Below are 22787 nucleotides of genomic sequence, written 5' to 3'. Positions count from 1 at the left end.
GATGTACGCCAGACACCTGAACTAACTTATGTGACTGGACATGCGAACGCACGTTCCCATCTTTGAAAGTTCGCGACCTGAAGGTTGGTATGTAGGGGAATTACTATATATTAGATTAGATTAGATTAGATTAGGACTAGATTAGATCATATGATATGATATCATATATCATATCACATATTTATAATAATACTGTGAGCCCCAAAGAGGTCTGGGCTTCTCACCGTGACTCAGCTTATCACTAGCAGAGATGGGACTACCCAGGCCTTCTGACTCAAAACCACGTCTCTCCAGGGCCAGGGCCTTTATTACTTCCACTTCAGTTAAGTCTGTTTCAGGAACCTTTCTAACCACTGCAGATGCAAATCCGAACGGTCCTGAGAAGTATGCAGGGAAGGCATTAACATAAAGAGAGCCTCCCACTACTGGGCATATACCCTGAGAAAACCATAATTCAAAAAGTGTCATGTATCAAAATGTTCATTGCAACTCTATTTACAACAGCCAGGACATGGAAGCAACCTAAGTGTCCATCAACAGATGAATGGATAAAGAAGATGTGGCACATATATACAATGGAATATTATTCAGCCATAAAAAGAAACGAAATTGAGTTATTTGTAGTGAGGTGGATGGACCTAGAGTCTGTCACACAGAGTGAAATAAGTCAGAAAGAGAAAAACAAATACCGCATGCTAACACATATATATGGAATCTAAGAAAAAAATAGGTCATGAAGAACCTAGGGGCAAGACGGGAATAAAGACACAGACCTCCTAGAGAATGGACTTGAGGATATGGAGAGGGAGAAGGGTAAGCTGTGACAAAGTGAGAGAATGGTATGGACATATATACACTGCCGAACGTAAGGTAGATAGCTAGTGGGAAGCAGCCGCATAGCACAGGGAGATCAGCTCGGTGCTTTGTGACCACCTAGAGGGGTGGGATAGGGAGGGTGGGAGGGAGGGAGATGCAAGAGGGAGGAGATATGGGGATATATGTTTATGTATAACTGATTCACTTTGTTATAAAGCAGAAACTAACACACCATTGTACAGCAATTATACTCCAATAAAGATGCTGGAAAACAAAAAAAAGAGAGCCTCTGACAGCGAACGAATGAAAAGCAGCCTTTGGCAGCTGGCACCAGCATTCCTCCCAGGGAAGAAAGGGACTTTGGAAAGAGCCTCTGTGAACTTCTGAGTTTAAAGGCAAGATCTCAGGGGGCAGGTGACACAGCCTCACAGTGAAGAGAAGGTTGATCCATGTTCACACGCCTCTGAGCATGAAGATTCCTCTCTACAGCCAGGATGCCAGGTTCTTAAATGACCCCACCAGCTGCAGATCCAGAATTCAGAGCACAGGTCAAAGCTGCCACGAGCAAAGGCCAGCAGAACTGTCTCAGAACTTGGAGGCCACGCAGCCTTCACCAAAAGATTGGACATCTTCCCTCTGAAGTCAAACTCCTGAGGCAACTATTACGTAAAGAGAAGAGATAAACAACAAGGTCCTACTGTAGAGCACAGGGAACTCTATTCAGTATCCTGGGATAATCCATAATGGAAAAGAATATGAAAAGAAAGGATATATATACATGTATATCTGAGTCACTTTGCTGTGCAGAAGAAACTAACACAACATGGTAAATCAACTAAACTCCAATAAAATATAAAAAAATAAATAAAGTCAAACTCTTGGGCTCAGCCTGCCAGGCTCTCCATGACCTGAAGCATGCCCTTGCCTTCGGCTTTTCATTCTGCTCATACCTGATCCCTTTTCTCCATTTATTCAACGTGTTGATTTGGTGCTCCTTGTGCAAGGTCCTATGCTGAGTGTGGAGGCCTTTGCCTCCAAAGGTTCCCTTGGGCTCTCAGGGTCAGGATGCCCTTCTCCTGTGCATTCCCATGTGTGGAGCATCCTCCTATTTGATCAGCTGCTACAGCAAAGCTGCTCGAAGGCAAGGCCCATCAGCTCTCCTGCCTGGCGTCCAGGCACTGTTTGATGAATCAGTGAGCGGATTAAATTTTTTGTTAAAATTTCTCTCCTAAATGAAAAGCAAAATGGGCTGAATATTTCTATAGGTTTTCTTTTCTTTGGGGGAGAATTGAAAAGGACCATTTTTAAAGCATGAGGAAATAGTCAGGTCAGAAGGATGGTAAAGTAAGCACCCTCTCCTGCAGCACTAGACCCCTGTCACCTGCCCAACCAGCACCATGGACCACGTTGTTTTCAGGGTGCTGAGATTTCAGCTTAAGACCAGGGCCCTCATCCAGCTTCCTGCATTTTTTTCACGATCTCTCAACATTTTTCTTCATTTCAGAAATGCCTTAGAATCTAGATAGATAAAAGATATATTTTAAGGCTGGTAGTAGTACATGTGATTTTCTATATTTCTCAATCCTGATAAGTAGACATTTCTTTTTTTATTCTTTTCATTTTTAAAGAGAAACTTGAGATATAAGTTTAACTACTATCCATAAAGTTGAAGCCCTGACACCATGATTTCTACTCTGAGTAACAGAAGATAACTTTCACTCAGAGTGTGGAGGGGGGAGTCAACAGAGGTCTTTATTGTTGAAATAAATTATTTATGTGATTTTCTGATCAATAGAAGCATAAAAAAGCTTCTAAACGTGTAAAAATCCTCCTGCATAAAAGTAGGGGCCAAGGGCTTCCCTGGTGGCGCAGTGGTTGAGAGTCCGCCTGCCGATGCAGGGGACACGGGTTCGTGCCCCAGTCCGGGAAGATCCCACATGCCGTGGAGTGGCTGGGCCCGTGAGCCATGGCCGCTGAGCCTGCGCGTCCGGAGCCTGTGCTCCACAGCGGGAGAGGCCACAACAGTGAGAGGCCTGCGTACCACAAAAAAAAGAAAAAAGTAGGGGCCAATGGCAAACTACAAAAATTATTTCACTGAGCAGGTTGGTTCAGTTTAGTAGAAAACCACATAAGCCATCTGAAAACAAATAGAAAACAAATGTCCTAGCATTGGGTGGGATTCCTGGCACAGCCCCACTGAATCTCAGTAGGAAACGCAGGCCCTAACTTGGAAATGTTACAGAGTGGCACGTTTTCCTAAAGCAAACACGATCAGAAGCCTGATCATGAAAGAGAATGGCATTTCTGTGGTTTAGGTATCTGTCCATCCTGGGTGACATCAGTACAAGAAGGGAAGAGTCTTTGGGAAAAGGAGACATTTCGAGCAGCTGGATGGATGCCCTGTCACATCAGACTTCATAACACGGCAAACCCTGGGGGTCTGCCTGCTGACAGACTCAGCCGCCACACTGTGCTCACTCCACCGCCCCCACAGAGGTGGTGGGGACTAAAGTAGTCATTCTCACCTTGATTTTTCTCTCTGAGCCTTTCAACGTAATTAAGCAAATGCCCCACGGAAAAAAGTCAGGGCAATTTTCCTCCCGGCTGGGTGAGTGCTGCCTGGAGAGACGGCCCAAGCACTCACAGGTGAGACCTCGGGAGGGAAACAGCATCATTAAGATGGGGAACCTCAGAGCCTGCACTCCGCTCAGCTGCCCTGTGGGCAGTGATCACGGCTTCGTAAAGCCCTTCCGGGCAGGGCGAGGGCTCGGCTCCCTGCCCACAAGCAAATGCACTTGATTCTGACCGGCCGCGGTCTGGAGGTGTGGAGGGGGTATAGAAGGGATGATCCTCTCGGAAGATGCAATTAAAGCTCTTCTGAATTTCGTTTCCCAGATAATCTCTGTGGACTCCAGTCAGATCCCATGTAATACAGGCTTTAAAACAATAATGGAATAATGAGGAAAATGAATGATTTTCTTAGCAGAGAGGAATTAAGAGGCAGCCTCCCTCCCTTTGCTGAGAAAATGCTTCAAGAAGCCAGACCCAGGGAGGAAGTCTCTGGGGCCTCAACATGGCTGAAACATTCCTGCTGGACAGCAGGGCGGGTACATACTGACCACCAGAGGAGTCTGGCCAGTGAGCAACAGAGGGCTCAGGACGGGACCGGGTGGACAGGAAGCTCTGTGCTGTGCTGTGCCCGCCTCCCCCTCAGCTCTACGTTCAACAACAACAGGAAGAAGACTAAGTTCACAGAACACTGGAGACTGACGTGTTTGGGGGGCGAATAATGAGAGGGGCACACAGCTGAGCCGACGTGGTCCCAGTCCCAGCAGCAAGCACATGGGGTGGGGGGCCCATAGGTGCACAGAGACAGTGGGGCATGTGACAAGGTGATGATGCACCAGGAACTCACAGGGCCCCTCGGACAGGGGACTCTGAACCCTTGCTGCCATGAATTCAGGCAGGTATTCCCATTTCCCATGGGCAGAGAAGACCCTAATGATATATGGGCTGTGAAACAAGTCATCAAGACAGTAAATATTTTCTCAGTATTACCCTGGATTCCTCCAAACATGAATTAAAAACTAGATGATCCATATCAAAGAAAATGTTAATTGGGATCATAAATTCTTCTAAAAAATAGAAGAGGAAGAACACTTCCCCACTGATTTTATGAGGCCAGTATTACCAGGATACCAAACCAGGTAAAAGTATCAAAAGAGAAAAACAATATCTGTTTTTGAGAGACCAATATCTGTTATGAACATGGACACAAAAATGCTCAACAAAATACTAACAAACTGAACATAAAAAACAATTACATACCATTATCAAGTGTGATTTATCCTAGGAATGCAAGGTTGGTTTAATATCTGAAAATCAGCTAATATAATACAATATGATCATCTCAATAGATGCAGAGAAAACATTTGGCAAAAGCCAACACTTTTTTATGATTAAAAACACTCAACAACGCAAGAATAAAAGGGAAGTTTCTACCTAGAGCCATTTTGTAAGAAAAATAAATAAAAGGCATCCATATTGAAAAGGAAGAAGTAAAATTACATTTATAAACAGCGTGAGCGTATATATAGAAATGCCCAAGGAATCCACTAAATACTGTAGGAACTCATAAATGTGTCCAGCAAGGTTGTAAGATACAAGAGCAATGCATAAAAATGACTTCTACACACTTGCAACAAACACTTAGAAAATGAAAAAAATTTTTAATTCCATTTATAATAGCATCAAAATAAATAAAACACTTAAGATTAAATTTAACAAAAGAAATGCAGAATTTATATTTTATAACTAGAAAACATCGTTAAAAGAAATTAAAGAAGATTTAAATAAGCAGAAAAGCACACCACGTTCATGACTCAGAGGACTTAACATTGTTAAGACGACAATACTCCTCAAATTGGCCTAGAGATTCAACATAATCTCTGTAAGAATCCGTGTTGAATTCTCTGTGGAAATTACAAGCTGATTCTAAAATTCATATGGAATTGCAGTGGACCTAGGCTAGCTAAAACAATCTTACAAAAGAGGAGATAGCTCAAGGACTAACACTAATTTCAAAACTTACTTGAAAGCAGTGATCAAGACAGAGTGGTAGCATCAGGAATAGATACATGGGTCAATGAAACAGAATTCGGTCCAGAAATAAGCCTGTGGGCCTGTGGCCAACTGATTTCTGACAAGGTGGCCTGGACCATTCAATGGAAGAATCATCTTTTCATCAAATAGTTCTGAGAGAGCTGGATGCATATGCAATGCCCACAGTTGATACCAAAGCTTATGCAAAATGGATCAAATATCTAAATGTAAGTGTTAAAATGATGAAAATCTTAGAATCATGCATAGTGGAAAGTCTTCATTGTCTCTGATTTCACAATGGATTCTCAGATATGACACAAAAAACATGAAAAACAAAAGAAACAATAGATAAGTTGGGCCTTTTCAAAATTAAAAACAACTGTGCTTCTAAGGATGTTCTCAAAGTGAAAAGGCAAACCATGTATCAAAGACAACATCTGCAAGTCATCTATCTGAAAAGGGACTGGTACCCAGAGTATGCAGCTCTTTCAAATACATAATAAAAAGACAACCTAATTTCTTTTAAATGGGCAAAAGATATGAATAGACATTTCTCCACAGAAGACATTCAAATGGGCAACAAGCACATGGACATATGTTCAACATCATTAGTCATCAGAGAAATGCAGCTCAAAATCACAGCGAGATACTACTTAACATTCATTGGGATGGCTGGAATGAAAAGTCAGAGAATTAAAGTAACGGTAAGGATGTAGAGAAAATGGAACCTTCACTCACTGTTGACAGGAACGTAAAATGGTGCAGCCAATTTGGAAAACAGTCTGACAGTTCCTTCAATGGTTAAGCACAGAGTTACTATATGACCCCAAAATTTCGCTCCAAGGTATATGCCCAAAGAAATAAAAAGATATGTCCATACGAAAACTCACACCTGATTGTTTATGACAACAGAATGCCTAATAGCCAAAAGGTGGAAACAATCCAACTGACAATCCATTGCCCATTGACAGTGGATAAACAAAGTGTTGTATATTATTTGGCCATAAAAAGAAATGAAGTACTGATAACACGGATGAACTTTCAAGTATTATGCTAAGTGAAAGCCGCCAGTCAGAAAAGACCACACACTATGTAATTCCATTAATATGTTAATAATAGACAGAAAACAGACTAGTGAGGGCTTAGAACTGGAATGAATAGAAGGGGGTTAGCTAAAGGGATAGGGTTTCTTTTTGAGATGATGAAAATGTTCTAAAATTGGCTGTGGAGATGGCTGCTCATAACTGTGAATACACTGAATGATACACTTTAAATGGGAGAGTTACAGGACATGTGAAGTATATCTCAATTCATCTGTTAAAAAGCAAAGAAAGAGGGTGGCTACTGTTTAAAAAAAAATTAGTGACAAATGTTTGGGATTGTAGTAGTTTGTAAACATGGCCCCAACTCTCTGCACCCTCCCATGCCCACACCCTTCACCACATAACCTTGCTGTGTTCTTGCCCTACTTTTCTACTCTTTTTCTTTAGCCACATGACTTGGTTTGGCAGGTGTGATGTGACCTCAGGCTTGAATCGTACTTGTGCAGTTTGGCCATTCCGTTTTGTAGCCCCACTGCTCGGAGGCTTATCCCAGGAGAAGGATGAGAGACAGTTGGGAGAGAGCCGCCAACCTGCAGCTTCAGGAGGACGAATGATGATCGTATAAGCCACTGCATCTTATAAACTTCATTTTGCTGCTCTATGTAACAAAATCTAACTCAGGGAAAAGTTTTTTTTTTTTTTAATGCTTTTGATAAAAGAGAACCCAAAATCAAATTTGTAAAATGCTTCTCAACTATGAAACCATGAAATGTTACAAGTTCATGCATTTTTCTCTGAGTGCACACACACATCTAAATTTTAAGCTAACTGAACCCAGAGTAAATAAACTTCCCAAACTCCAATCTTGAATTATTTGAAAATGGAAATATAGTTCTGACCTAAGAGAAATCCATTTCCTTGGCTAGGCTGGGTCTTCTCGTGCTGAGACCGTGTTTAGAATCAGAATTCACCATCCCGTGGTGCACGTTAAGCCTTGGAGGCATGTTTTCACTGTCTGCATTGCACATTAGTTCTTGGCAGGTCGGGGTGCATCAGGGCTGAGTCTGGCTACCCCGCAGAGAAGTGACAGGAGAATACTGCCAAGGCTGTGGCAGCAATTAGGCCTGAATCATGCACCTGATGGTTCCTGTTAATGGGGACGCTGAGTAAGACAGAGCCTGCTTCTAAAAGCAGCCAACGGAGGATGAATAACACAGAAGCTTCTGAGAGAAAAGCAGGTTTCACCCCATCCAGAGATCAGTGGGATCGGAATGGAAGTCTTTATCAAAGGGGTTGGTTGCTGTTATTAGTAGTTGTTCATTAAGCTAGACAGACCCCAAATGCTCCACAGCCTCCTCTGATTCCTCTTTCTAAGGCCAGTCGGAGGACCTGGAAGAAGATAGAGTTTAGTAAAGACCCCCCATGCACTCTGGACTTTACATTCATTCACTCATTTATTTATTTGCTCAACAAATACCCTGAGCACATGTCATGTATCGGGCACTGTCCCAAATGTCAGACATACAGTAATAAACAGAAACAAAGGTCTACCCTCAGGAGATTTATATTCCATTGGGAAGAAGTTGAAAATAATCAGGTAAACACACCAGTGCTGTGTTTCACATGTCAGAGTACGTCTGTTCAGATTTACAGATGAGTGACAGAAAACCCAAAGCAGCAGGATATGAACAAGCCTATAGTCTGAGGTCAGCCAGTGCAGAGGCGTAAGGCCTTCCTTTGGCCCATTCTGTCCCACTGCTCTGCTCACAGGCCTCCATTGCTGAGGTTGCTTCATCTCTAGCCATTACATTTGCATTCAGGTTGGAAGGAAGGAAGGAAGGAAGGAAGGAAGGAAGGGCAGAAAAAGTGTATGCCCTTTCCTACAAAGTCATATCCTTGAAGTTTCTGGAACCTCTTCTATTATCTCTGTGCCCACACGTAACGGTTGGTCGTGAGAGCTGGAAAATGCATTCTTATTTCCAGGTGGCCGTGATACCAGCTAACCTCCAGGGGCTCTTCCGCTGCTATGGGCGGGTGGACTAGATACTGGAGACCCCTCTGGAGTGGTAACTGTTGAGAGAACTGAGGGAATAAACCACGCATTCATCTCGGGAAAAGAGGACATCACGGCCTCAGGTGGGAAAATGGCTGGTATATCCGTCTACTTCTTTTCACAGTATTACAAAATATGTATGATTGTCTCCATTAAGAGAAAAAAACAGCTTTCAGAAATGTGAAAGAACTTTTACAAGCTCCTAGAGGTGGTGTTACAAGTTTGACTCTAAATCTCAGCTGTCTCATCCAAGGGGGTCGGTCTGTGTTTCAGGAAGAGGGGAGTCTGTTTTCTCAGTAGACGCAAGAGAAGAAGGGTCCACTCCCCTGCTGCAGTGCTTTGTCGATCCATCAGTTTGGGGTCAGGTGAGTGGGGATGACAGCTGTAGTATGAAAGGGATAAGGAACTCAGGAGTCGAGCATTGAGTTTGAAAACTGCTTCTTTCAATTGTAACTCTGTGTTCTGAGCCAACCGCCTAAATTCTTTAGGTCTGAGTTTCTTTAGGGTGAAGTGGGTAAACTCATAGCTATCACATTGTAAGGATTAAATGAGATAATGCACAAAAAGCACCTGGCAAATGGCCTGAGTTTCGTAACCTTTCAATAGATGTAAGAGCACGGATGAGGGCCCCGACCTGTCACATCCGTGTTCACAAACAGTGATGCAAAGGTGTGAAGAGCCTGGCTATCCTCTCCCTCTGTCACCCAAGAGTCAGCCGTCACCACCAGCTTTAGGCTTCTTTCCCTGGCTCCTGCCAGGGCGAAGGGCACAGGGCAGAACACAGAGCAGTTTCTTCCTTATGAAGCCCCCAGGCAGCTCCTGGAGCTCACAGAGCCATGTCTCCGCTCCCCCCGACCTCAGCCATCCTGGCACCCTGATTTCTCCCCGACAGCCCCATCTTCCATCTCCCAGACCCGAGGGTTAGTGACCATGATGGCTCCTCCCTCCCTGACTCCCCAGACCAGCCGGCTGTAAAGCTCTATTCTATTGTTCTGCAAAGCCCCCCACCAATGCTTTCTTCCCCACACGCCCTGTCCCCAGCCAACTCCAGTCCATCTTAATTAACATCCAGCTAAAGAACAAGAATCGCCTTTTAATTGCCATTCCTGCTCCTGTTTCTCGTTCCTTCCCTTTGTTCCCTAACGTTTCACCCCAGCATTTAAGTCTTCCTTGGTTTAACCCCAAAGACTGTCTTCAAGTGGATGCCCCGCTATTCACCCTGGGCCTGTGTGACAGTCCAGCTCTTGTCAAACTCGATTTGTGCTGTTTACCTCCAGGTCTCTCCCAGCACCAGCAACGCATGCATAGTTGAGTCACCTCCCATGAATACACTTGGTTGAAATGCCTCCTCTTCCACGAAGCCACCCCGCCAATCCATCACTTAAAACACTGGGCTGGTGTTGTCTCCTCCTAACCCCTACTGGGTGCAGCACTTACAGTCTCTTGTATAATTTCTGATTTGTTCTTTAGGGTTCATGCCTTATTCATCTCTCCAGCTCAACACCCTGTGACTACACAGACACCCCCAAAACATTTGATGACTATTGCATCACACAGCGTTTTGTTCACCAAATCACCACAGCGTGTTGTGTTTACATTTCTGTGTATGCATGTCCGTCTGACACCAGACTTACTGACTCGGGGGGACCACACCTGCGTTGGGCTCCTGAGACAGGCCCTCAGCAAATGTGCGTGAATGAACAGGAATCACGATGTGAGTCTGAATCCAGGGAGAAATCTCTCATCACTTCCGTTCCCCCATCTTCACTGTGGGTGAGAAGCAGTCTGTTCGTTCTTGAGGGAAAATGACAGCACGGTGCCCCCTTTGGTAAGGTGACAGCTCTGGATGACGTCACTCATGAGCTGAATGCCCAAGACCAGAGGCATCCACCCAAAATGCCCAGCAGGAGAAGAGCATACAGATCAGAAACTCTTAGGGCAACGCTGACCATGTTCACGCAACACGGTGTCATGAAGGCAAATGTGATGACGAATTCTGCGGGTCAGCCAGGTGTCCACATGCTGAGGACAGCTACCTCCTTTCTGAGGAGTAAAAGAAATACACTTGATAAAGAAGCAAATTGCTCCCTCAAAAATAGGGACAAAGGAAGTGAAGAATGATAAATAAATAAATATTTTGTGAGACCTCACTGAGGCATCTCTCAGCTTAGGAACATGTTAAGTGAGTGGGTGTCAGAAACTTAGTGACAATAGAACACACAGAAACACCGCCAAGAGGAAGATCGACAGGGGAGAGCAATTGGCCCAGATGTGGTTGTAGACCGGGCAGGGTCTGCATCCGTACACGTCTGCACAGCCCCAGGATGCACCCCAGCGGGAAGCAGGCTGGGTGTGAGGTGACCATCCTGGGGGCTCAGGAGTCAGACGGGCCACAGGTGAGTCCCAGCCCCATGATGGCTTCACTCCCTTTACTTGTTACATAGGGATGATCATGAAGATACACGTCGCAGAATAAAGTGGAACCAGAGTGCTTGGGTTCATCCAAACTTTCCACTTACTAACAAGTGACCCTGGGAATGACACTCAACCTTTCCAGTCTTATTTTCTGTGTCTGTAAAAAGGGGTCATAATGATGGCTACTGGGTTGGTGGTCATGAGGAATAAGCTACCTGATACGTGTAGAACACTCAGGACTGGTGTCTGGAACGCACTATATAGGTGTCATCTCATGCTAGATAATCTACACACAGTACTTACTCCAGGAGGGAAGAGAACATGTAACCAATGGCTACCAGATAAAGGGTGAGACCTGGGACTCATAGGAGAAGGGCTGTTCCATAGGCTGTGGAAGTGAGAATGGAAAACAGGAGTGACTCCTGGGAAGGGGCCCGATCACCGAGGAGAGGGGGTCTGAGACTGCAGGTTATGGCTGCGCTCTACAAATTTCAGAAAAGACAACTTCCTTAGCCGGGGCAAAAGGGGGAGGGACGTATTCCCAAATTTCTTGAGCCTGAAGGGGGTCACCCAGGGGCACTGGCACCTCTCTTGTTCCGACTGGAAATGGGGAAAGGAGAGCCGCAGACGGCATCCAGGCTCCAGGGCCACTGAGCACAGGCAGTGGAGGCTGGGGCGGGGGAGGCTTAGGGGAGGGCAGGTCCTCCAGGAGGAAGGAAGACGTCATCATGGGGGGATCCAGCCGAGTGCGGAGAAGGACGGAGTGAGAACGCAGCTGAGGAGGGTCTGAGAGGAGCTCACAGTGGCAAGAGGCCTGCGGTGGAACAGGGCAGGGACCACATCGCACATCACAAGGTTGACGCAAAGGCTGGAGGGCTCAGAGTGGGGGGAGATAGGGGGCATGGAGGGGGAGAAAATGCCACTCTCCCCAGAGAGACCGCGCCTCGGAAATTCCCTACTCTAGACCCTGTCTGTCCTTCTGGCCAACCAGTTCCCACTTTTAGACAAATCGGGATGGGACGCCGTCTGAAGCTGGGATGAGCAGGACGCAGCCCCGAGCCAGAGCCAGGAAAAGTCCCTTAGTAACTCCCAGAAACTGAAATCTAGCATTGGCTTCTTTCCTGAAATGATAAAGTATGACTCCATGATTATCAAACTTGAACTTGGCTGGTTCTTTGTTTATGAACACAAAGAACATTCAAAAATATATTAGAATGCCAACTCTACGGTTAAACACAGTGTTTAATTATTTACAGCTGTCACTTAAGACACCTTAAGAAGTTAAAAGAAGACAGTCTTGAAGTTGAGGAAAAAAAAAAAATAGGACGGCCAATTAGGAAAGGAGTGAATTTAGAGTCTGGCAACATTAGCCCTCCTGGGGGATCAAAGCCTAAACACTTCAGGACCCTGTGCATCCTCTTTGGAATAGTTCTCCTGGGTTCCCTGGGCCCAGGGGTCCAGGGCCAGCTGCTGCTGCCCCCAGGCTCCATCCCTGAGACAGTAAGGATGCCTGAGCACAGAGCCATCCCGGGGCTGACAAAGGACAGAGGTTGTGCTCTCCAGGAGCGTAGGGTCTAATTGGAACCAGGCAGGATTGGCACAGACAGACCTCCTGGCAGGGAGGATGCAGTTACCTGCCAAAGAAGAGGACAGGTTGTCGCTGTGAGGAGAAAACAAGGAAGGGAAGTGCGGAGCCTCGGAGAGGCCATGGGTTCCCCCCACAAGGAAGGAGGACGGTGCTGGCAGCTTGGCAGGGATGCAGTCACGGCTGGGAGGTGTCTGAGAGAGGTTGCAAGGGCGGGACAACAGGGCAAGGGAGAGATATTCAGAGGATGTGGGGGGCATCCTGGTGACCTCTACCTGTCAACTTCCCAGTGCCCTCCAGGCCCACGGGCTCCTGGATGTCATTTCTTACATCTGAGCTGGGACCAGACTGAGGTTGGAAGGAGAGGAAGATGCTTTTCTCACTCAGACCCTGAAACTTCTGCAAAATGAGGTCACCCAGGGCCCAGGGGATCGACTTGTGGGATGAAATGCCCCATGTGCGGAGCTGGCCCCTCTTCAGGCCTGTTCCCAGTTCCTCCCGTTCACTGTCCCTCCCCTGCCAGCCCGGAGAGCCGAGCAAGAATTCAGTGCCCTCCTAACCAGATTTACTCAGAGACTTCCCTACATCCTCCAGCCAAACCTCCCCGCCGTCAGATGCCACGGTTGGTACTTCTCCTGTGATGCATACCTATTAGGCCTGTGACACCACAGGTGATGTGAGCCTCGTTCCCCGGGTGACGGGCACCCAATGGGAGAGACTCCATAGGACCAACTGATCCCTCCTCACTGGGCTCACGCACGGCCCCTCCTCTCGGGAGCTCTGACGAACACTTCGGTCCAATCATCTCCTGGTAGGGTGGCCTTACACACCTCACATTTCCTACAAATGCAGTTAATGGAGCCCGGAGGGCGGGGGCAGTCTGCGTGGGCAGCAGGATGCTGGGCTGTGATGCTCAGAAAGGAGTAGGGGAAGGGACTCGCGTCCTTTGGAGGAACATTCTCTGATGGGGGAGGATGAGTGGGTTGCCCTTTGGGCCCAGGAAAGGAATTCAAACGAGCAAAGGTGGAAGGAAAAGAATCAGGGCACTGAGAGTCGAGAGTGGATGAAAAGCACCCAAGAAGAGGGAGTGCAGCCCGGGATGGCCTGGACCTGGTCTCACCTGCAGGCTGGGGGTGACATGGCAGCTCTGAGGTCTGGGAGGCACCTCTCTCCCCTGTACCATCTCCGGGGCTGTGCCGTCCCAGCTGATGGGGCAGGGAGGGCAGGGCCTGTGCTCTCCTTCTGTGTCTCTTTTTCTGTCTGTTTACCTCTCCTACACCCTGCCCACATGCTCTTCCTCCCTTCCTACTTCTGTGGCTCTTGGTTTTACCCATCCCTGCATCCTTTTCCCCTCCCGCCCCACCTGGAAGATGGATTCTGTGCCCAGTTGAAACGGAGCAGGACTCTATGGTCCTTTCCCACCGTGTCCTCCACCTGCCTTTTGTCTGGGGAAAAACTTTAACCAAAGAGTAAGTTTAATCAGAGAAGTGAGAAAATGCAGAAACCAAGGAAAACAGTCCAACAAGACTAAACAATAATAGTTTAGTCATTAGGCAAAATCAAGGACCTTTAGTTGCTCTTCAAGGGCTACAGATAATATTCTGAGCCATGTCCTGTGAGCTGTCCTGTAGATACTGAAACCCCCAGCAGATGGAAGAAGTGAACTACATGATGACCAGACTGTAGCCATGACATAAGCCGCCACAATTCCGAGAACTGGCCTCAAAGAAATGGGAACAAACCAACCCTGGAACTGAAGACTAACTGTCCTTAAAACGATCAGGATGACGCTGGTCAGGCCACCGATGACCAACTTCAAGGTGACTGTCAGAGCTGACTGTGCTGTTTCTGCACATAGCCCACTCCCTCTGTCTATAAAAGCTCTTGCCCACGGGTTGTCACTGGCGGGGAGTCAGCCTTTGGACAGGAGCCCACCCTCCCCCTCCCCAGGATGCTGGCCTCTGAAATAAAGCAAACCTTCCTTTCCACCAAGCTTGCGTCTTTGCTGGCTTTTGAGCGGCAAGCAGCCAGACGCCGCTCTGGGTCGCACAGTGAGCTGTTATTTCAGCGGGGCCCCTGGCCGCCGTCAGCATTGCGTTTTCTAGGATTTTCCTGAGGGTTTCTAGTGCCTGATGATGGGTCCAGACCAGCACTGGGATTCGGAAGCTGAACAGGGGCTAAACCTTCACTACCTCCTGGCTCCCCGCTCCTCTGTCTCTCTCTGTGGGCTCTCCTGCACCTGCCCTCGTGGTTAGGGGATTCCCAAGGACACACCCCGGCATCGCCCCTCTACAGGGTTTCTGCAGCTCCCGCCCTCAGCTCCCGCTTCAGACCATGTCTCCTGACCCAGGCAGGACCCAGCCCAGCCACCTCCATGTCTCCACAGGGAAACCCCTAACTCAGGTCTGAGCCCAACCTCAGGTCCATCTCTCAAACATCGCTTCATCCTGAGTTCTCTCCTCAGAGACCCCCCACCCCCACTCTCTCTTCCTCATTCTCTCCTCACTCTTTTCACATTCCCTCTGTCCCCAAATCACGGGATCACCCTGGACTCCCCTCCTCGGCTGCTGCCTTTGCTGGCATGCTCAGCATCACACTGTCTGGACTCGGGGCTCAGGAACATTCATTTCCACGGCTTCATCCTGGCTTTCATCGTCTCTCACAAAACCCATCACAGAAACTCTCTCTGACCCTCCTATATCCTGACTCTCTCTGGGGGCACAGCGGGATGGGTCACTCGGGTCAAACTGCCTGTGGCAGTAACAGCAGCAGGCACCCCAGCAGGACGGGAGCAGGGCCCTCTTCTAAGTTCTCTCACATGCGTGTGGTCCTCACGACAACCATCCCACAGCTGGGGAGACTGAGACCCAGACACCCTGTGACAGGCTCCATCCAGGGGCAGCCAGACCAGGCCTTCATCTGCCAGGGATCCCCCTGCAGGAACCCAGCAGGGCCTCCACAAAATGGTCCAAATCGTACCTCTGGACTCATCACCCAAGGTCACAGCAGACACCGGGCAAGAAATCTCCTTCTGCCCCGGTAACAAGCCTGCTCATGTAGTCAGGGCAACAAGGCTGGAAGCCAGGAAGCTGGTCCCCTGTCTGCTTCACCACCTTCAGGGCAAGCGAGTGCAGGGACTGAGGGCCTCAGGGATGTTCGGGGATGCTGGCAGAAGGGCAGGGACCGGGTGGAGGGAGGAGCCTCTTGCAGCCCCCCACACCCCAGGGATGGAAGTGGGCACCACGTTGATGACCCCCAGGTTTAGGAATCCAGCGTTCCATAAAAATGATCAATCCTGTGTTCTCCATCTCAATATTATGGAAAGACATGTAGTCAGTTTGTCATAGGAAAATACCAACTTTACAAACTATTTTTAAATGTATTAAGTTCAAGGTTCCAGTGACTAACCCACAAGCCATCTGTTAACAGAATTCTATGGTACACATTGCTATGTTCAAATTGGATAACCAGCAGGGACCTACTGTAGAGCACAGGGAGCTCTGCTCAATGTTATGTAACAACCTCGGTGGGAAAAGAATTTGAAAAGGAATGGATACATGTATATGCATAACTGAAAAAAAAATGTATCCTAGGGGGAAAAAAAGAATTCTACGGTTCATATTTACTAATGATCCATCCTCACCCCTATTACACATGATCAGACCTAAAACTCAGAGGCAGACGAGAGCGATGGGCACACAGACCAGAGCAGCAAGAGGATGCACCTCCCCACAGCCTCCCCTCCCCCGCCCCTTCCAGAGACGTCGGCAAACCTCTTGAAAGGCAAGTAGCTAAACTCAGACATACATCACCTGACAATCAGGCAAGGACTATGAAACTTTATGTGAGCATTCATAAAGGCGAGGGAGCGTGAAATGTTATTTTTCTTTTGATGACCCTCATTAAAGGTGAGCAGAGCACACGTTGAGAACGGTTTCCAGCGGGTTTATCTGATGAGGGATTGACATGAAGCGACAGTGAGCATGACCAACCCGCAGCGCCCGGCTCTCAGCTGCTGGAAAATTGTCGTCCACTCCCCAACGCGGCATCTCCATCCAAACATTCATGGCATTTTCTCCATAAAATAAAAATATTTCAACCTAATATATATATGAATTTAACAAATCTCTACTTGGGAACTCTTACTTTAAAAACATTGAATAACTGAAAATGAAAAGAGATGTATCAACGTATATGAATAAATTACTCTACATCAAAAGGAACAGATTAAACAACAAATTTAAAAGAAATTAGAGGCATACCTTGGAGATACTGCAGGTTCCATTCCAGACCACCACAATACAGCAAATATCGCAATTAAGAGAGTGACACAATATTTTTGGTTTCCTGGTGCATATTAAATTATGCTTATACTATACTGTCTTCTAATAAGTGTGCAATAACATTATGTCTAAAAAATGTACATAGCTTAATTTAAAACAATACTTTGTTGCTAAAAAATGCAAACTGTCATCTGAGCCTTCAGTGAGTCATAATCTTTTTGCTGGTGGAGGGTTTGAAATATTGCAAGAATTACTAAAATGTGACACAGAGACAGAATATGAGCAAATGCTATTAGAAAAATGGTGCCAACAGACTTGTTCAATGCAGGGTGGCCACAAACCTTCAACTTGTAAAAATGCAGTATCTGTGAAGTGCAATGAAAGCAAAGCACAATAATACATGGTATGCCTTGTAAACTCTGAAAATAGCTTAGGCAACACTGAATTTAAAAAAACAAAGTTATATGGGGACACAAAAACACTCATACAACTTGATAACAAAATCATTATGATTCCAAAAGGTAAATGGAAAAAAAAGACAATTAACCAGGAAGAAATCTAAGCGATTAAAGCGTGCTAAGTCTCTAGTCTATTAGTTGAACTAAGAAGCAACCACAAGGACCGTCTTTCACCCTCTTGAATCAATGGGGGCCTTTCTCCAGGTGCAGCACTGGCTGCTGACCCGCTCTGGGTGAGGAATGTGTCAGAACAATCTTTCTGTGTGGTATTTTGTATCAATGAGGATACTTTTGGTCCTTGTTTCACCTTGACTGTGTAATGGTATTTCCAACCCTCCCAGTGTCACCGCAATGACAGCATGTGTCTTCATGGGCAGAAGACAGTAAGACCTTGGTCGGGTGGTGGGGGAAGCTGGGCTCTGCAGGGTGATGGTGGTCACCCCTGGTGATGGTGTTTCACACACAAACATGCCCCTCCCCTCTCAGCCTCCATCTCCCTTTCTGTGCCCCTGAGGTGCCTGGACCTCCGGTTATAACCGCATCCAGCTACTAATTCACAGGAAACATTTAAGTGGAAAGATGGCAACGCACCTGTTTTTGATGTGCTGTGGGGAACCCAGGCACTGGAAGCTGTCATGGACCATGATGGCAAGTCTCGGGCACACGGCCCCACACTCCTCCATGCTGGGGAGACAAGACCCAGGGGTGAGCCATGGCCCCAGGCACATGGCTTGAATCAACAGTGAGATGAGCAAGGAGACAGATACACCATTACTGAAAAGCAGCTAATTTCCCATAGAGGGACCTCACGAAACCCAAAGAAGTACTTTGGAAATGGATAAGACTTTATTTAGGTGGCCAACTACACAACTAACAAAATATTAGTAGCCTTTCCATATACTAGGAAGACCAGTTACAAAATATGTAGGAGAGAACCTTTAAGCAATAATCCAAAAGAGCAAAATAGATCAGAATGACCATCATAAAAAATGTGAAAGTCTTATGGAAAGAAAGATTTACTAATGGACCTAAATGAAATCTTGAATCAATGGAAAGATGTGTCAGAAAAAGGGAAAAGAATGAACATGTTTTAAATGGGAAATTATTATAGTATAAAAATTATTGTAATATAAATTTGTAAGTTTAAAATATAAGTATAAATATAAAATAAATTTTGTATACAATATAAATAAAAATCATATTTTAATGCAGTATATAATACATAAATAATAAATAATACAGTATATAATACATAATAAATAGCATTGTAATTTGTAACTATAATTTAGCTTGTAATATAATTTAATATTATGTTGATATAAAGTATTCTATCAAGACTTATAATTTACAATTTTATTATTATAAGTATGTAAAAGTATGATACAAATTATAAGAAGGATTTAGTATAATATTGATCAAAATTTTAAGCTTATCACTCCCCATAAGAAAAATTAAGAGGCAGAAGAAGCTCACACAAGAAGATAAGTGAATGAAGACTCACCCCAGAAAATATTAATATTTTCTTAAATAATTAAAGTGAGACAGTATGCTAAGGAATTACAAGACAGGTCACTGGAACAAGATAAGACAGTGCAGATGAGACATTAGTATTTTAAATACGTAGGGGACCAGAGGATGGAAACATTCTAAGCATAAGAGCAATGGAAGAAACTGCAAAGGAAAAGTTTGATGTACTTGACAATGCAAAACTACAAGCTTCTTTTTTTTTTTTTTTTTTACATCTTTATTGGAGTATAATTGCTTTACAATGGTGTGTTAGTTTCTGCTTTATAACAAAGTGAATCAGTTATACATATACATATGTTCCCATATCTCTTCCCTCTTGCGTCTCCCTCCCTCCTACCCTCCCTATCCCACTCCTCCAGGCGGTCACAAAGCACCGAGCTGATCTCCCTGTGCTATGCGGCTGCTTCCCACTAGCTATCTACCTTACGTTTGGTAGTGTATATATGTCCATGCCTCTCTTTCGCTTTGTCACAGCTCACCCCTCCCCCTCCCCATATCCTCAAGTCCATTCTCTAGTAGGTCTGTGTCTTTATTCCTGTCTTACCCCTAGGTTCTTCATGACATTTATTTTCTTAAATTTCATATATATATATATATATATATGTGTGTGTGTGTGTGTGTGTGTTAGCATATGGTATTTGTCTTTCTCTTTCTGACTTACTTCACTCTATATGACAAACTCTAGGTCTATCTACCTCATTACAAATAGCTCAATTTCATTTCATTTTATGGCTGAGTAATATTCCATTGTATATATGTGCCACATCTTCTTTATCCATTCATCCGATGATGGACACTTAGGTTGTTTCCATCTCCTGGCTATTGTAAATAGAGCTGCAATGAACATTGTGGTACATGACTCTTTTTGAATTATGGTTTTCTCAGGGTATATGCCCAGTAGTGGGATTGCTGGATCATATGGTAGCTCTATTTTTAGTTTTTTAAGGAACCTCCATACTGTTCTCCATAGTGTCTGTATCAATTTACATTCCCACCAGCAGTGCAGGAGTGTTCCCTTTTCTCCACACCCTCTCCAGCATTTATTGTTTCTAGATTTTTTGATGATGGCCATTCTGACAAGCTTCTAATAAGTGTGTCAAAATACAGCAAATTAACATTAAAAAAAAACTGCAACAAACACAATGGGTAACATTTGATGTACTTATTATAAAGAACTCATATATATTAGCATAAAAATAAACAAAAATTCAAGAGAGGAAAAGGGGTAAATCACATATAGAGCCTTTCCCCCAAAAAAATGTTCATAGGTAATAAACATACCAATAAATTACAAACTTAAGCAGCAAATAAGCAATCTTAAAATTATTTTCTAGCCAGGCAGGCATTTGTCATGTATGCCAGTGTGTGTTGCAGAGAAAAATGCTTTTCCCCCATCTCCAGTGTGAATAAGAACAAGAATTCTCAGATCCAAAAAATACCCCAAAAGCTAGATATTCTCTCAATTAAAGATGTCATTTCATATACTACTGTTGGGAATGAAATATGGACATATCTTTCTGAAAACCAATTTGGCAATAATTCCTTACCTAGGAAATTACCTTAGGAAACACAGAAAATATAAATGCATATAACAACTTACTTAGAATATGAAAAAATCTAGAAACGGCTTGCACAGTAGAATAATATAATACTCATATAAATGAGGGTGCATCTGTGTGTGTGTTAGCCATTAAAATGAGGGTTTCTAGAGTCAATTAATTGTATGTGGAAAAGGTAATGATATAGGAATGGTAAAATGACAATGCATTATAGGAAAATTACACATATATGCTAAAAAACTGGGAAGACAACATGGGAAAGGAAATAGTCAATCAGGTCGAGGAAGCACAGAGAATCCCAAATGGGATAAACCCAAGGAGAAACATGCTGAGACACATACTAATCAAACTAACAAAAATTAAACACAAAGAAAAAATATTAAAAGCAGCAAGGGAAAAGCAACAAATAACATACAAGAGAATCTCGATAAGATAAACAGCTGAGGTTTCAGCAGAAGCTCTATAGGCCAGAAGGGAGTGGAAAGATATATTTAAAGTGATGAAAGGGGAAAACCTACAACAAAGATTACCGAACAAGGATCTCATTCAGATTCGACGGAGAAATCAAAAGCTTTACAGATAAGCAAAAGTTAAGAGAATTCAGCACCACCATACCAGCTTTACAACAAATGCTGAAGGAAATTGTCTAGGCATTAAACACAAGAGAAGGAAAAGACTTACAAAAACAAACCCAAAACAATTAAGAAAATGGTAATAGGAGCATACATATTAATAATTACCTTAAATATAAAAGGATTAAAGGCCTCAACCAAAAGACACAGACTGGCTGAATGGATACAAAAACAAGACCCATATATATGCTGTCTACAAGAGACCCACTTCACACCTAGGGCCACATACAGACTGAAAGTGAGGGGATGAAAAAAGATACTCCATGCAAATGGAAATCAAAAGAAAGCTGGAATAGCAATACTCCTATCAGACAAAATAGACTTTAAAATAAAGACGATTACAAGACGCAGTGAAAGACACTACATAATGATCAAGGGATCGATCCAAGAAGAAGATATAACAATTGTAAATATTTATGCACCCAACATAGGAGCACCTCAATACATAAGGCAAATGCTAACAGCCATAAAAGGGGAAATCGACAGTAACAAAATGATAGTGGAGGACTTTAACACCCCACTTACACAAATGGACATATCATCCAAACAGAAAATAAATAAGGAAACACAAGCTTTAAATGACACATTAGACCAGATGGCCTTAATTGATATTTATAGAACATACCATCCATACCAAAAGAATACACTTTCTTCTCAAGTGCACACAGAACATTTTCCAGGATAGATCACATCTTGGGTCACAAATCAAGTCTTGGTAAGTTTAAGAAAATTGAAATTGTATCAAGCATCTTTTCCGACCACAACGCTATGAGACTAGATATCAATTACAGGAAAAAAAAAAAAAAATTGCAAAAAATACAAACACATGGAGGCTAAAAATTACCCTACTAAATAACTAAGAGATCACTGAAGAAATCGAAGAGGAAATCAAAAAATATCTAGAAACAAATGACAATGAAAACACGAAGATCCAAAACCTATGGGATGCAGCAAAAGCTGTTCTAAGAGGGAAGTTTATAGCAATACAATCCTACCTCAAGAAACAAGAAACATCTCAAATAAAAAACCTAACCTTACACCTAAAGCAATTAGAGAAAGAAGAACAAAAAAAAAACCCAAAGTTAGCAGAAGGAAAATCATCATAAAGATCAGATCAGAAAGAAATGAAAAAGAAATGAAGGAGATGATACAAAGATCAATAAAACTAAAAGCTGGTTCTTTGAGAAGATAAACAAAATTGATAAGCCATTAGCCAGACTCATCAAGAAAAAAAGAGAGAAGACTCAACTCATCCGATTTAGATATTAAAAAGGAGAAGTAACACTGGCAGCACAGAAATACAAAGGATCATTAGCGACTAAAAGCATCTATATGCCAGTAAAATGGACAACCTGGGAGAAATGGACAAATTCTTAGAAAGGTACAACCTTCCATAACTGAACCAGGAAGAAATAGAAAATAGGAACAGACCAATCACAAGCACTGAAATTGAAACTGTGATTAAAAATCTTCCAACAAGCAAAGAGCCAGGGCCAGATGGCTTCTTAAGTGAATTTTATCAAACATTTAGAGAAGAGCTAACACCTATCCTCAACATAATAAAACATATGACAAACCTACAGCCAACATCATTCTCAGTGATGAAAAACTGTAAGGATTTCTTCTAAGATCAGGAAAAAGACAAGGGTGCCCACTCTCACCACTATTATCCAACATAGTATTAGAAGTTTTAGCCATGCGATCATAGAAGAAAAAGAGATAAAGGGAATCCAAATTGGAAAAGGAGAAGTAAAACTGTCACTGTTTGAATATGACATGATACTATACATAGAAAGTCCTAAAGATGTCACCAG

General features: G+C 44.1%; 1 protein-coding gene across 1 annotated transcript in view; it reads right to left on the bottom strand.

Annotated features, from left to right (window-relative positions):
• Positions 1 to 22787, bottom strand: part of ABCA13 (ATP binding cassette subfamily A member 13) — a 262933-nt gene that overhangs the window by 5527 nt on the left and 234619 nt on the right. Inside the window, 1 exon segment of the mRNA XM_029233962.1 lies at positions 17847 to 17939. Within this exon segment, the coding sequence (XP_029089795.1) occupies positions 17847 to 17939 (93 nt within the window).

This window comes from Monodon monoceros, unplaced genomic scaffold (assembly GCF_005190385.1).
Source record: "Monodon monoceros isolate NGI ecotype Baffin Bay Population unplaced genomic scaffold, NGI_Narwhal_1 Super_Scaffold_2, whole genome shotgun sequence".
Classification (NCBI taxonomy): domain Eukaryota; kingdom Metazoa; phylum Chordata; class Mammalia; order Artiodactyla; family Monodontidae; genus Monodon; species Monodon monoceros.
This window is presented reverse-complemented; position numbering and strand designations above follow the sequence as displayed.